Source organism: Gavialis gangeticus, unplaced genomic scaffold (assembly GCF_001723915.1).
Source record: "Gavialis gangeticus isolate Ggan-Ray unplaced genomic scaffold, GavGan_comp1, whole genome shotgun sequence".
Taxonomy (NCBI): Eukaryota; Metazoa; Chordata; order Crocodylia; family Gavialidae; genus Gavialis; species Gavialis gangeticus.
In genome coordinates, this window is record NW_017729013.1 from 1,329,252 (window position 1) to 1,342,745 (window position 13,494).

Below are 13,494 nucleotides of genomic sequence, written 5' to 3' on the forward strand. Positions count from 1 at the left end.
TGGCTCTATGCAACTGAGCCCCCTACATGGGGTTGATTTTCCCCATGGCCGCCTACTCCAATATTAGGGGCCCTTTGTACTCAAGAGGCCATTGCCATGCCCGGATGAAACTTGGAGGGCTAGCAAGATCCAGCTGCCACTGTACTCACAGAACTTCTCTCTGAAATTACAAAGAGCTGACAGCGGTTTCCCACAGGGCTCCTTTTCTTTAGTATTACAGAACAGGGTACTTTCCCTATATTTACAATGTCAGAAGAGCACAATAAGGAATTAGTTCCTGCACAGGTTCTTGCCTTCCCGTGAGACACTTGAATTTAACCAAAAAAAACCCCTTGTAGTCACAATTGCTAGGAAAAAAAGTTCTGAGAGCTATTATCCGCTGTGTCTCAGAGCGTAAGTGTACCGCCAAGTGAGATTAAAAAGAAAACCTTCCTTTGAGAGAAATGTCTAAAGAGTTGCCCAGGTGTATTATTATTATTTTTATTTTGCTTTTTTTCTGAAGCATCTGATATAGGCCTCTAACAGAAACACAGCCCTAGATTTGAAGGATCTGGAGTACCAATTCTGCTGTTTCTTCTGAACAAACATTTAGCATATTGGGAGATACTGGAGCCGATGCCAGGATTATTAATTTGCTGATATGCAGTATACATGGGACATTGCAGACAACAAACTACTTAAGATCTTGACGTGGAAACTGTGGTCCAATGTATTTATATGGGGCAAATCCCACTGAAATTAAGGATACTTTGTGCCAAACTGGCAGTAGATACTGAACTGCTATAAATGGGGTGCGTCTACAAGAGATATTTTGCTGTGCAGTAGACTAATTTACTGTGCAGTAAAGAGTCCCTGCTTAAATGTGCGCACACTATTTACTGTGCAATAAATTAATCCACTGCACAGTTAGCTACTACCTGTAAATACAGGTAGTAAACTAACTGTGCAATAGATAATGCACTTGTGTAGATGCAAGCCAGCAGCAAATTTGCTCCTGATCAGCCTAGGCAGCAGGGGACCACAGGAAACGGGGAGCGCTCTGTTGCCTGATCAGCGCCAGGACTGGGTCCTGGCAGGAACTGGCAGTGGGGGCTGGGAATCCAGCCCCCAGCTGTCCCCGCAAAGCAGCGTGGAGATGGTTGCTCTGGGGAGCAGGCAGGACCTGGGAAGCCAGCCCTCACCTGTTCCCTGGAGCAGGTCCGCACAGCATGGAGCAGGCAGTATTTTACTGTCTAGTAAGCTTACGTACTGCGAATTAATAGCCCATGTAGATGTGCTTGCGCTGGCCCAAATCTGCTGGTCCATAGCCGAAATTTTCAGTGGGGTTAACAGAAGCTTTTGACTTCTTGTCAGTACTGGTATCAGACCAATCCCTGATGAAGATCCACTACCTTTCAGACAGGAACATTTATCAAGATACCTCCCAGTCTGGAGACAAAAACGTTACCAACTTTTGAGGGTAGCAGAGTTAGAACCTAGTTCAACAACACTGTATGAAAGTTAGGACAGACAATAAAGGATATTTTACCTGGTTGAGACTACTGTGGGAGTTTACAGAGGACTCTGTTTAAGACATTAGTTTTCAAGCTTGCAGCTAAGACTCAACTTGGCTGATTTATTTTATTTTTGGCTCAAAGTTAGTCCTTCCACTTCTGACAGAACATGCTCATTTTGTCCATCTCTGGCCCTGATTCTGCAAATGCGCATGCAGGCATGCACAACTTTATGCACCTGAATTGTCCTGCAGCCTTCCAACTCCTTCCAGGAAGTATCTGTAGGATTGAAGGCATCGATAATTTCAATTTGTACTTAATGATAAAAGTAGTTTTGACACCTGCCCACCTCCCAAAATACCCCTAAGCTCTCAACTAATCTTTCAATTATCCACCAGGCCTCAGCAAAGAGGCAGAATACTGTGAGGCCTTACCTTTTTTTTAGTTGTCAGGCTGACGGGGCCAGGAGAGCTCCAGAATTCAGATCGCTGAACTCAACAAAAAGTTAGTTTGATACTTACTGCAGAATTACAAGACACTTTGGTTTAATTTAGAAAGGACCAGCCCTTCATGCATTATCCAGATGGCCTGGGAATTTCAGGTGGGATTTCTAACGGTCACATAAGCTTTCTGCATTCCTCTTGCTAAAACAAGGCAAAATTCTCATCTGTGGTTTCTTAGCTGCTTCACAGGGCTATATATATAGGCTTCAGAAGGCTTAATTTCACACTGCATAATGGAGTGCTTAACTCTATGCTCATTAGCTGTGGATGAGTGCTTAAATTGTTCAGTGGTCAAGCAGAGAGCTTTTTCTGTTGGGGGTGTATGAGTTAAACTTTGACTTTGAAATGAAAGCAGTTTGACTTCATTTGAGGGTTTAAAGTGAACTTTCTAAAAGTCTGGCTATCCGCCCAGGACAGCGGCAAAAATATGCTAAATGGAGCATGAGAATAAGAGCTCATTGTTGACTTCAAAGTCCCATGAAATAGGTTGATCGGATAGTTCCCTCTGACCTGGACTTGGCCCTTATAAAATCATACATTTACAAAATTGTATAGCAATAAAAATGCAGGTGTTCTTTCATCAGTCGCATGTTATCCTTAAAAAGAGTTTTAAGCACCCAGTCCTCCCATCAGGGTATGGAATGAATCACTCAGAAGCAACACATTTTCTTGTGCACTTTCTCTTCTCTGATTCTTTGTATATAATTTCATTATCTTTGTGACTGGCAGACTGCATGGATGGATGAAATGGCAGGTTAATCTGCATAGGCAATCTCTCCTGATCTCTCCTTCATTTTCATTTCTTTTTTTAAATGTAAGTTCCATTAAAAACACTTTTGTATTTAATAGGCAGCAGAGAAGAATGAATCCCTCTATATTTCAGTGGCATTCAATCCTTTTGAAATTACTCAGGAGGCAAGACTCAAATCATGTATTTAATAAGAACCACCTGGATGTCAGTTGCTAAAGCAATTAACATATTACTAGAGATAGGCACAAGATACAACAGTTAATCCAGGTTTGTAGGAGAATCTAACTTGAGGAGTGTTTGTATCGGACTGTGATTTGGGCCATCTCCACATACTGCCATCCAAAATGCAAGAACGATTTGTGCTACACGAATGCCTCCTTTCTGTCCATCAGCTCAGCTGTGACAATAGGACTGAACAAAGTCTTGCTGTTCATTCAGTTTCTAGAGCCTAATATTTGTCAAGTGTTTGACCCGACTCCTTGGCTTGTATCTACAGTGCCTGGCATTCCCAGCTGTTCTTCCAGTCAGGTAACAGCAAGTCTAAAGACCATTTAGCTGCCACATTTATTCAGAATAACCACCTGAAACTATATGAGTGCAGAGGGAAATCGAACCCAATCATAAAACAGGTTCAGTTTCTTTCTGACAATCACCTCCATAAGGCAAATCCCCAAGCCAAGCAAAGGGTTTTAGCCAGAATTGGAAGCAAGTGCATCAGTGATACTACTTCTTGGCCCATCTGGTCCAAGCGGAGACAAGAAGTAAAAGAAATCTCACAGAAAACTCCGTTCAACATAAGATAAGAGCCCATTTTTCAAGATTCATTGGGAACACAGGCCTGTAAATACTGTCGTAACAATGTAGGTGGCTTTAGGAATGTTAGTTAAGGGCTCCAGGTTGGCAAAACTAATTCCTAGGTTTGTAATCACCCCAAGAGTTTGGGATTGTTTTAGGATTTATCCCTGTTCAGATGTCCCAGCATTAAACATTATGAGATTTTTACTGCTGAAAATCCAGACAAAGTACTTAAGTAGAGCGAATTTTACTGCTTTTACGTTTATTTTCCACCAGGACCCCCAAACTGTCTTGACATTCATTTCCTGGCAAACTGCTTTCCTTGGAAGGGGCAAAAATTTATATACCTTTGAAAACATAAATCATATTGGTTTTGTAAGTGCTAAAATTTATTACACAAGAGATGATGCAACAGCTAATAAGAGAGCAAAATTCTACATTGACTCTCTACTTCGCAATTTGGGACAACTAAAAGATTTCACTTCATTAAGGACAGTGGGGTAGGGGAAAGGGGAAATGAGAGAAAATGCCAATTGATGAGGGAGCCTTGTCAAGCATGAGTGATCGGTCCTACATGACATTCATTGCCATAGAAGGAATAATGAAATACATCTGCTTCTCTCCAATAAATTACTAAATCAGCAGCTATAAACCTGTTGCATGGCACTGAAAATTAAACTCGTTAAACATCAAGGTAGCATCTTCTTGACCCAAGCGGAAGACAGGCAAGAGTGCTCTGCAGCAAACAACTCTGTGCACATCCAGTCTTTGGGAATCATATATACACATATATCTCATATATTAATATATTTTTAGTGCACCCTAACCAGAGGGCAACCAGAAAAAACATTATTATTCTGTGAGAAAGATAAAGGGAGGATTATTAGCCTCCCTTCCCCAACCAGCAAAGTTCGTCATGGAATAAACTCTTTAACATCCATGTAAAACACCAATAACTTGGCGTGTTCCTACTTCCCTTTCTTAGTAACCCTGAACTGTAACCCGGCATAAAGGTCACCAATGATTACTGAGAATATTTGGCAGCAAATATCCTTATGGTTCAAAAATGAGAAGGTGAGAGTGCCTCCAGCCCATCATGATGGCAGGAGAAGAAACTAGCACCAAATCAGTATTGAACCAAATTGCTGTTCGTTTATCTGTTAACCCCCCTCCCCCTTTACTTAGCCAATGCTCATAAAGAAACACAAAAGCCAGAAAGGTTGTAAGCAGGCTATAACAACACTGACACATGAAGAGTGGTAGAGCAAATCCATTGGTGGGAAGAGGATGAACCAAGGGAAGAAAGATTATTTTTTCTTTAAGTCCTTATTTTGTCTTCACTTATAATTAGGGTATTTTAAGAATGTATCCCACTGCTTCGGTCTGAGGAAAGCCTAGCAGGATCTTCTCTCCTGGTGCTTGTTCTTGGCATGTCTGTGGTCCTTGTATGGTTATCACCACTTTGAAAAGCAGAGAAGAGCAAAGGGGATAAAGATGAGATTTAGTTCTGTTACAACTCTGCAAGGCTCCCCATGGTGCTGACTGATATCTTGCTTTTCTACTGATAGTCTGCCTATTGGGCAGGGAGACTTCTGTTGGTCCTCCTCGCTGAGAGCATCCTGTGCTGGTCCTGCAATTGGCAGACCATTGGAGTCGCTGTGAAAAAGTATCAGTCAGCCTCGTGGAAGAGCTGGGGAAGTATTTTTTTTCTTTTCTGGGGGACAACACATTGAGGATGCTGGTGGGATATTGCTGAAATGGGGACAAGAAAACCTGTTCCGACAACGTGTTCAGCAGTGAGGAGGGCGGCGATGACACCGCAAAATGAGTTTAAGGACTGAGGCTGGGTATTGCTGCTGTTGTAGGAGGCACGTGTGCGTGGAGGTGAGAGCAACAGAAAAAAAATCAACATTTTTATTTCATACTGATTTAGGTCAATGAGATCCTGATGCTGGGAGGGGTAAATCAAGGGGATGAGGGGGATATTTCTGAGACCTTCATTTTAAAGCATGCTTGTTCCAGATTCAAATAGAAGCTTTGTTGTATAGGGTTGTGGGGTAGGGGGAGAGGGAGAGAGAGGAGCACATCTTAAAATACCCAGTAGATTTATCTCAGCTCATTCTAAGTTTGCAACCTTGGCAGCCTTTTTCTTTCAGATGCTTGCTTGCCAGGGGCGGGGGTGCTTTCCAAGGTTTCTTGCTTCTGATCCTGGTATAAGCTTTGCTGGCCCTTCATCAGAGCTTCATGTCATCTGGGAAAGCAACACTTCTCTGTCAGTACAATGTTCACAAGACTGCATGGGCTTATTACAGTCATCCCAGCAGAAATAAGCAATACCTTTAGAGTGCTTGCTAGAATTAAATAGCAGTTCTGACCCTATTTCACTCAGTTGGAGCCAGCTGCAAGACACTAATATCCAACAACAAAAAAAAAAAAAAAGACACAAATGCCCATTTCCCCCAAGGTTCTCTACAGGTAACGTGAACAGAGCTCCGATTTTGCTCTTCTTTCTTCCCAAAAGGTTCCAGTCGGATTGGTCCAAGTCAGGCATGTTTCAAGAGAAGTTCTTCAGACTGTTCTAGCCTTGATACCTTTACTTGATGAAATTTTTAATGGTCCACCTTTGCCCTGTACAGCTGCGAAGAATCAGATCAATGCCAGACATTCCTCTGTTCTCCACTTCCAGACAGCGGCCGGTCCCCTTATTCAGGATTGCACCATTCTAAAAGCAAAGGCACAGGTAAGTACACATCCTCTGCAGAGCAAACCCAGGACTGGACGCACGCTTGTCGGGACAGGGTTGGTGTCATCCTTTATATTTGCAAAGTGCATTAGCATGGCACTAATGCAAAGTAATAACAGGCACTACACTGATCACTGGAAACTGCACCAAGGCACCTTCAGCCTCCAACTAAAAGTCCCTACTTCTTCAGGTGATGCTGAAAACCTGTAACCTGCAATAACCCCTGTGTATTAGACAGAAGCCTATATACTGAGCCTTCATATGATATGCTACCCCCAGTCTGGAGAACTCTTCTGTAATAAAACCATGGCCGTATGGACCCAGGCACAACAGCAGTCATCAGGCCTTATGAACTTGAGACCTTATGCACCCAAAATATAAGACCCTCTACCCACCTGAGCTTAAAGGAAAAACACCTTTTATATGTTACAATATTTCATTAAGACGAAGTTGTTCTGAGGCTGAATGAGCTATTCCACAATGCGAGAACAGATTTCTGGGCAAGTCTAAGTGGTGAATGGGAGGAGAACACCTTTCTCGCCAGCGTATCAGAGAACGTCCCTGTTTTCAAAGAGAAGTTCTCACTCCGTATTATGTCAAATAAAAAGTGGTGCAGGCCAGAGGCAGAACATGGGCGTGCTGGACAAACCTGTAAGAAATTCCAGCGTTTATGGAGGCTGCTCTTGACCTTGTCGCAATCGAGGAGCTGAGGGAACCGGCTTTTCATGTTATCCACCAGGCAGCGGGTGTCAGGCAAGAGAGTCGTAGTCCCAAGGGCCCCTAGGTGAAGGAATCCCTCCTTGGTGTAGCGGGCCAGCTGGGGAGGATTCGGGGAGAAAGACTGTTAGTACTTCTTGAGAGTTATGAGAAGAGATGCAGGAAGAGACCGAGCCACGTCTAACACTAGCAGACACCTGATCCCAAACTGATTTCTCCCACGAACCAATGAGTCTGGGAAAAGGAGCGGGTAGGAACGACAAGGGAAAGCCTTTTCTCAAGAAATTTCCAGCCCAATTTTATGGTCGCACGGTGGGGGGGGTTACATAAGCTCTGTATAAAGAGTCACCCAAATATTCAGCTATGCACTTGATCACTAGCTCCACCACACATTTGGATTCTTCTAGATTGTTCTTTGGGTGACGATACGATGCTCGTCAGGGTGATTAATAATCTCCTAGTTTTAGATTCAGGCCAGCTGGCTAGTTTGGTCATGCTGCTTCCAATGTGCTTGGCAGTAGATTCTGCTTTTGGCAACTAAACGATGGGGCTGCTTTGTTGGGAACAGTCCTGCAGTAGCTCCAAGATTGGAGCTAGTTGGCAAGTTGGGCGGCTGAGGGATTTGGTCTGTAATCGCATCTCCCAGGAATGTCCATGTTTGAATCGGGGAAAGAGGGGGAAGTGGGCCATTGGGTCAGACCATGTCTAATGCTGGGTTCTTCCCAGTATCTTTATGGCACAAAACCAATTTCTCCCATGAATCCTGAAAATCCAGTCTCTCTTTTGGAGGTAATGTCAGGGTTGCTAGCAGAAGGAATCAGAGCTGGCTTGTAAATATCTTGGAAAAAGGTATTTTGCAGCTGGGTAAAGATCATCTATTGGAAGCAGATCATTCCCCCTCCACCTCTCCTCCCCTTCATTTCCCTCCATTCATAGTTGGCGCACCTGACTTGATTAAAAAATAGGCCAGTTCTGTGTATGGCTGTTTAAGATAAAGGGCCGATACATTTGCAATGTTTAAAAAATACCACCAAAATATTTCCCTAAACATATTTAAATGCATGGCGTGAAAAGAGATGAGTGACAGCCTGCTTTTTATAGTTTGGGGGAAAGATATACACAGCTGCTTATTTAAAATATGAATCAATCCATTCTCCAGTAGACAAATGAGGAGTATTCAGCACATTAATTAACTGAGCATATCTGTGACCCAGATGTTTAAAGAGAGGCAGTAAATCACAGTGGGAGTTAGAGTTATCTTTGTTAGAATAATTAAACACCAAAAATAAAGTTAAAACAATGCACAAATGGGCTGACTTGATCCAATACAGACAGATATAGTTAAGGTGTTTGAATCTAATTTTGCCTTCCCTTTATTTTGTTTGGCTTAGTTATAAAAACGCATGATCGGATTGGCACGTACAACTGTCTCCTACTTTTGGCAAGAGTATTATTTATTGACTACTAATGGAGCTGCTACTTGAGCAGATTTGCAGGGATTTGTTTGGTGCAGCAGGTCTCCAGGTGGTGCAAGGGGATAGGACTGGGCCAAAACTAGGTAGGGCATATCCAGGCATGATGGTGCTATTCAGTGCCAGTTGTCCAATGCTGCCTGGTCCCTTAAAAACTCTACAGCAGTGAGGTCCACAGATATTCTCCTGACCCCACTTTCTTTACAATGAATGGAAGTCTAATAGGGGATTGTGTGGCCCTTTAGCAGTAATATTGGGAACGATCTCTGTACAATAAGCATTTGTTTTTGTCTTTTTGGGTTTGCTCATGTTCTCAGTTTTGCTGGGGTGGGGCACGCATAACAGAAAGGTGGACTGTCTAGATATTAAAGGAAGTCAAGATCCTAACTCTACCACTGATTTCCTGCCTACGCTTAGGGAAGACATTTAACCCCTTTGTGCCTCAGTTTACCAATCGTCCAAATGGGAATTCATCTTCTCTGCGTGATGGTACCTTAATTACCTCAACGCTGCAACATGTGGGATTCTGAGCAGAGAGACATGATGGCACACAATGTGTAGAGCATCCGAATAATGCTAAAACAAATCAAGTACAGCAGAATGGCACAATTTTGGACTATTGGTTTTTGATGGGTCTGCTGTTTTCACTGCTTCAGGCTTGATTCATCAAATGTTCCTTGACTGAGAGCGTGTGATTAAGCAAAGCAACTGAACTGAATTAGTGTCTGAATGGCAACAGAAGGAAAAGACAAAAGCAAAAATAAAAACCCTTCCTTAATACTGTCACTTTAAGAAATCCATCTTTAAGAACAAACATGCAGTACAAGTCATTTCCTTTATGCTGCTTTTGAAACATTAGTTACCATATGCATAATTATTGCATTAGACATCTTTTCTTTTATGATCTTTGGCAGCGTGTCTTCAGTCAGTTTGTGCAGTACCCACCAGGCATTATAATTTCAGTTCTTATATGTTATTTCTTAATGTGGTGGGAAAAGTAACTAGAGCAAAAATTCATTGTGAGGAAGTTTAGGGGGTGCTAGAAAATGAAATGATCTGAAAAACAAATAGGGATATAATGAAAAATGTATTGCATGGATATATTAGCTGTATAACCTACTGGGAAAAACAGCGAGTGACAGAGACAGCCCCAAACACATTGGATCATCTTTAGCATACTGTATAATGTTGGATCTAGCTCATTGTCACCCCAAATAGAGTTTGCATTGCACTTGCTTTAATATTCACTGTCTGTTTTTTTCCCCACGCATCAACCCTAGGCTGTAGACGGTTATTTCAGGGAAATACCACTCCAGAAAGAAAGCTGTTCAGGACTGTTAATGTTGTGTACCTGAACTGAGGTGTTATTCTTATTTAGGGGTAGGATTTTCAGAAGACCTTAATAGTATATCGCACTGGTGCAAAGTTGCACTGGGTGGAGATACCTGAATGCAGGGTGCCTATGTTAGTGAGGCATGGCACTTGGGCTAATAAGCTCTTTCTTTAATTTTCCCTACTTTGAGTCCTGTTGACACATAACACCTGAAAAGGTCCAGAGCCGTGATACGGTAGCCTGACTACTTCCAGCCCTGGACCTGACACATGCAGGCTTAGTTTGGGTATCTCTGCAAGTGACTTAGAAGCACAAGACTCAGTGTCTACATGAGATGCTTTACTGCAAAGTAGCATAGTTTATTGAGCAGTAATCATGTGTAGCAGTAATCATACATGCACATACTTACTGCTCAGTAAACCTCACTAATTGTGAGTAAATTTGCTACCTGCAAATGCAAGTAGCAAATTTACTCATGTTTAGCAGTGTTACAGTAGCGCTTGTGTAGATGCCTCATGGGCAGCAAATCTGCTCCCAGTCAGCTGGCCACCAAGGGTGGGAGATTGCTCCTTGCCACTGGGAGCTGCCTGCTGCCAGGGTGGGATCTACCACTGAAGCCTGGGTGGGGACCATGCTCTCCTGCCCTGGCAGCAGGGAGCTCCAAGCCCCCATTTTGAGATTGCAATTGGGGAGCAGGGGGCTGGGAGATCCTCATCTCCCAGTACCAGCTCTGTGGTTATGGGGCTGGTGCTGGGAGATCCACTGGCGCTGGACGATCCTTATCTCCCAGCACGAGCTCTGCAGTTATGGGGCCAGTGCTGGGAGATAAGGATCGCCCAGTGCCGGTCCCACGGTTGCAGAGCTGGTGCTGGGAGTTCCCTGCTGGTGGAGGCTTGGGAGACTGTTTCCTGCCCAGGTCTGAGTGTAGAGCTGCGTGGGGAACAGGCTGGAGAGGTGTTTTCTGGCCTGGTGCTCCCTGCCAACCCCTGGGCTAGCACCCAGGGGGAGCCTAGATCTTCGCTTGGTTGCAGCAGGGGCCCATTGCCAGGCCCCATGAAGTGGGAGCAGTTTTCTACCATTAGCAGCAAATCTGCTCCCACTTAGACACCTGCCTGGGGACATTTACTGGGGCGTCATTTACTCACAAGTAAACTGATCCTGGATCTAATTTATGTGTAGATACACCCAGTGTGCTCCTAAATCATATCAGTGCTTTTGAAAATTCTGCCTTATTTGTCCAATGGCCTACTTTGATGAAAAGTTTTCAGGCACCCCCAGTACAGCAACTAAGGGCCGTAATGAAAAAATTAAAAAATGGAAACAAATCAGGAAATCTAATGTGAAGTCAAATAATATCCTTGCAGCAGGCACCAACTGCTGCTAGTTTCTCTTCAACTGGAAAACAAATTACAGCAACAGAGTCCCTCAACTCAGAATTCCCTGTTGCTGGATCTAGATGGCTCTGCTGAGGAAATGTAAGCTGTCAGATTCTGTTATTGCCGCATCCCATAATTCCAAACAACGTTGCATTCTCGTATGCTTTTGGTCCAGTATCAGATACTGTGATCAATGAGGAAAGTGATCAATGAGAATGCATCCTTTAGCTAGACATGAAAGCTAAAAGAACAAGGGATAAGAGCAAGAGGTTTACGTCTCATCGATACTGTGGGCGCTGGTAGCAAAGCTGACTGTGCAGCATCAATTCAAAACATATTAGGCAAAACATTATTTTGTGATTGTCAGAGAATGCAACAAAGGAATGAGCAGCCATCTAATTGAAACTGGGAATTCAGCAACACTGGCTCTTCTGTTTTTTAATGGGACTCCTAAGGTATAACCTTTTAGCAAGCGGAAAGCAAAAGGGTAGTATGGATTTACAGTTTCTGGGAGTAACCCAGGTGTTAGCAGATCCTCAGTGAAGACACATTTCCAGTTATGCTCCTTCAAAACAAATACCTTTGGCATCTCCCTAGATCTCCTCCACTACGTAATTTTGACTATTAGTACACTTTCCTTTTCCAGAGTCAATTTATTCCACTCCTACCAGCCAATAACCTTCCCTTTATTCTGATACACCCTGTACCAGTATGTGCTGCGGGAGTCACCCAGATGAGCTGCTCCTCTGACATCAGAGAGGCTCTATTGAGGGATTTATTTTCTGTATGCCTGCCCAGGTATCCACCTATGGGATGGCCACATGGGCATTGGATTTATTTGGAGATTTGAGAGGGGCCCTATTTCATGTAGACAATAGGATGACAACGTTGGGATTCATTCATTGGCTCTTTGATGAGAATCCTGATAAAATGTAATCTCACATCAGCAAATGTCTACATAAGGTTATTCTTTTGAAGATACTACTCCCACTTTCCGGTCATTGGCAAGTTTTTTCACACTAACTTTTTCATCACCAATATGCCAGAGGAGAATGATGGAAGTGAGGTTTTTCTGAGAGAAGGTGGCTGCATTGGGACAAAGGGGAGGAATTCATTTCAAGGTAGCAGAATCATGGTAATGATAATCCATGCAATAAAACCAAGCAAAACTACTGATGCCTTACGGAACAAACCCATGCTTTCTTGGCTGTGTGAAAGGGCTAGTCAGATAGCCAGACACATGTACAAATTCTGTTCCCCAACTGTCTTGAAAGTGCCTGAAACATAGTTTTTGTAGTTGTATTTCTAAGAAAGTATTCTATACTACTGAACACTCAGTGCATGGGTACCACTTAGGCAGGGGCTGCATACACTCTGGAGAGCACAGATAGCTCAGGAAAGAAAGAATAGCAAAATTTTCCATATTATCATAAGTGATGACTATCAGACCACAACAAGGCCTTGGAGGAGGAAGTTAAAGAGAAATGAGAGAGAGAGATCCAATACGATCCCAGCAAAAATATCTACAGAACAAAGAGTTTAGACAAGTTTAACATGAATTGCATTGCCTCTGGCTAAGCGCTGATTTTGTATTTGGTCGAGGGGCTACTCCTCTAAGCCAGGGCTCACCAGTACAAAGGTTGCATGATGTAGCTGCAGATTAGTCACCAAGGTTGTGCTAATGCCCTGCCTCTGGTCCCCTGTCCCAGGGGGTCACATTCTAAACATGTTTCCGAGTAGGAAGAGTGGTTTGCAGCTCTGCTATTCCTCCTCCTTCCTTTATAAAAACAAATTCAGCTGCCACACTTCTTTGAACAACACAGCAGGGTTTTTTTCCTCTCTCTTTCCCCCTTTATTTTTCCCTTTTTGCTAACCTCCAGCTTCTGAAATTTTAAACAGAGCTGGGGAAGCTGGGGCTGTACATGTGCACTGGTGCATCATTTAGTTTGATCTCCTCATTCGTAAGCCTGACGTTAACAATACATCCTCTTTGATTACTGTTTCTGGCTGGTTGCTCCTCTGTGATGGAAGAAAGTTAATTAGACTTCTTGGGACCTGCAAAATAAAAGCCTTGATGACCTTCATTGACTCTATTGGAAAATAATTTAGGGTTGTTTAGCTTCTTTTCTGCAGTGAGCAGCTCATCAACTAGCCACAATAAGTAAAGAGTACAGTATTTTCTTTTTAGCACAATTTATTCTGAAATGCTCCTCATCTACCATGACACTCTATACTCTTGGACAATTCCAATATTAATGGTTTTGTCCTCAAGTCCTATTTCTTTAAATGGGCAAAACATATTTTATCCTAT

General features: G+C 43.1%; 1 protein-coding gene across 2 annotated transcripts in view; it reads right to left on the reverse strand.

Moving 5' to 3' along the window:
- Positions 1-3,909: 3,909 nt before the first annotated feature.
- Positions 3,910-13,494, reverse strand: part of WBSCR17 (Williams-Beuren syndrome chromosome region 17) — a 375,733-nt gene continuing 366,148 nt past the window's right edge. For both annotated transcript variants that reach the window (XM_019511375.1, XM_019511374.1), the window contains exons 11-12: positions 6,935-7,102; positions 3,910-6,264 (exon numbers count right to left, since the gene is read on the reverse strand). In XM_019511375.1, the coding sequence (XP_019366920.1) occupies positions 6,136-6,264; positions 6,935-7,102 (297 nt within the window). In that variant the 3' untranslated portion in view covers positions 3,910-6,135. The remainder of the gene's footprint in view (positions 6,265-6,934; positions 7,103-13,494) is intronic.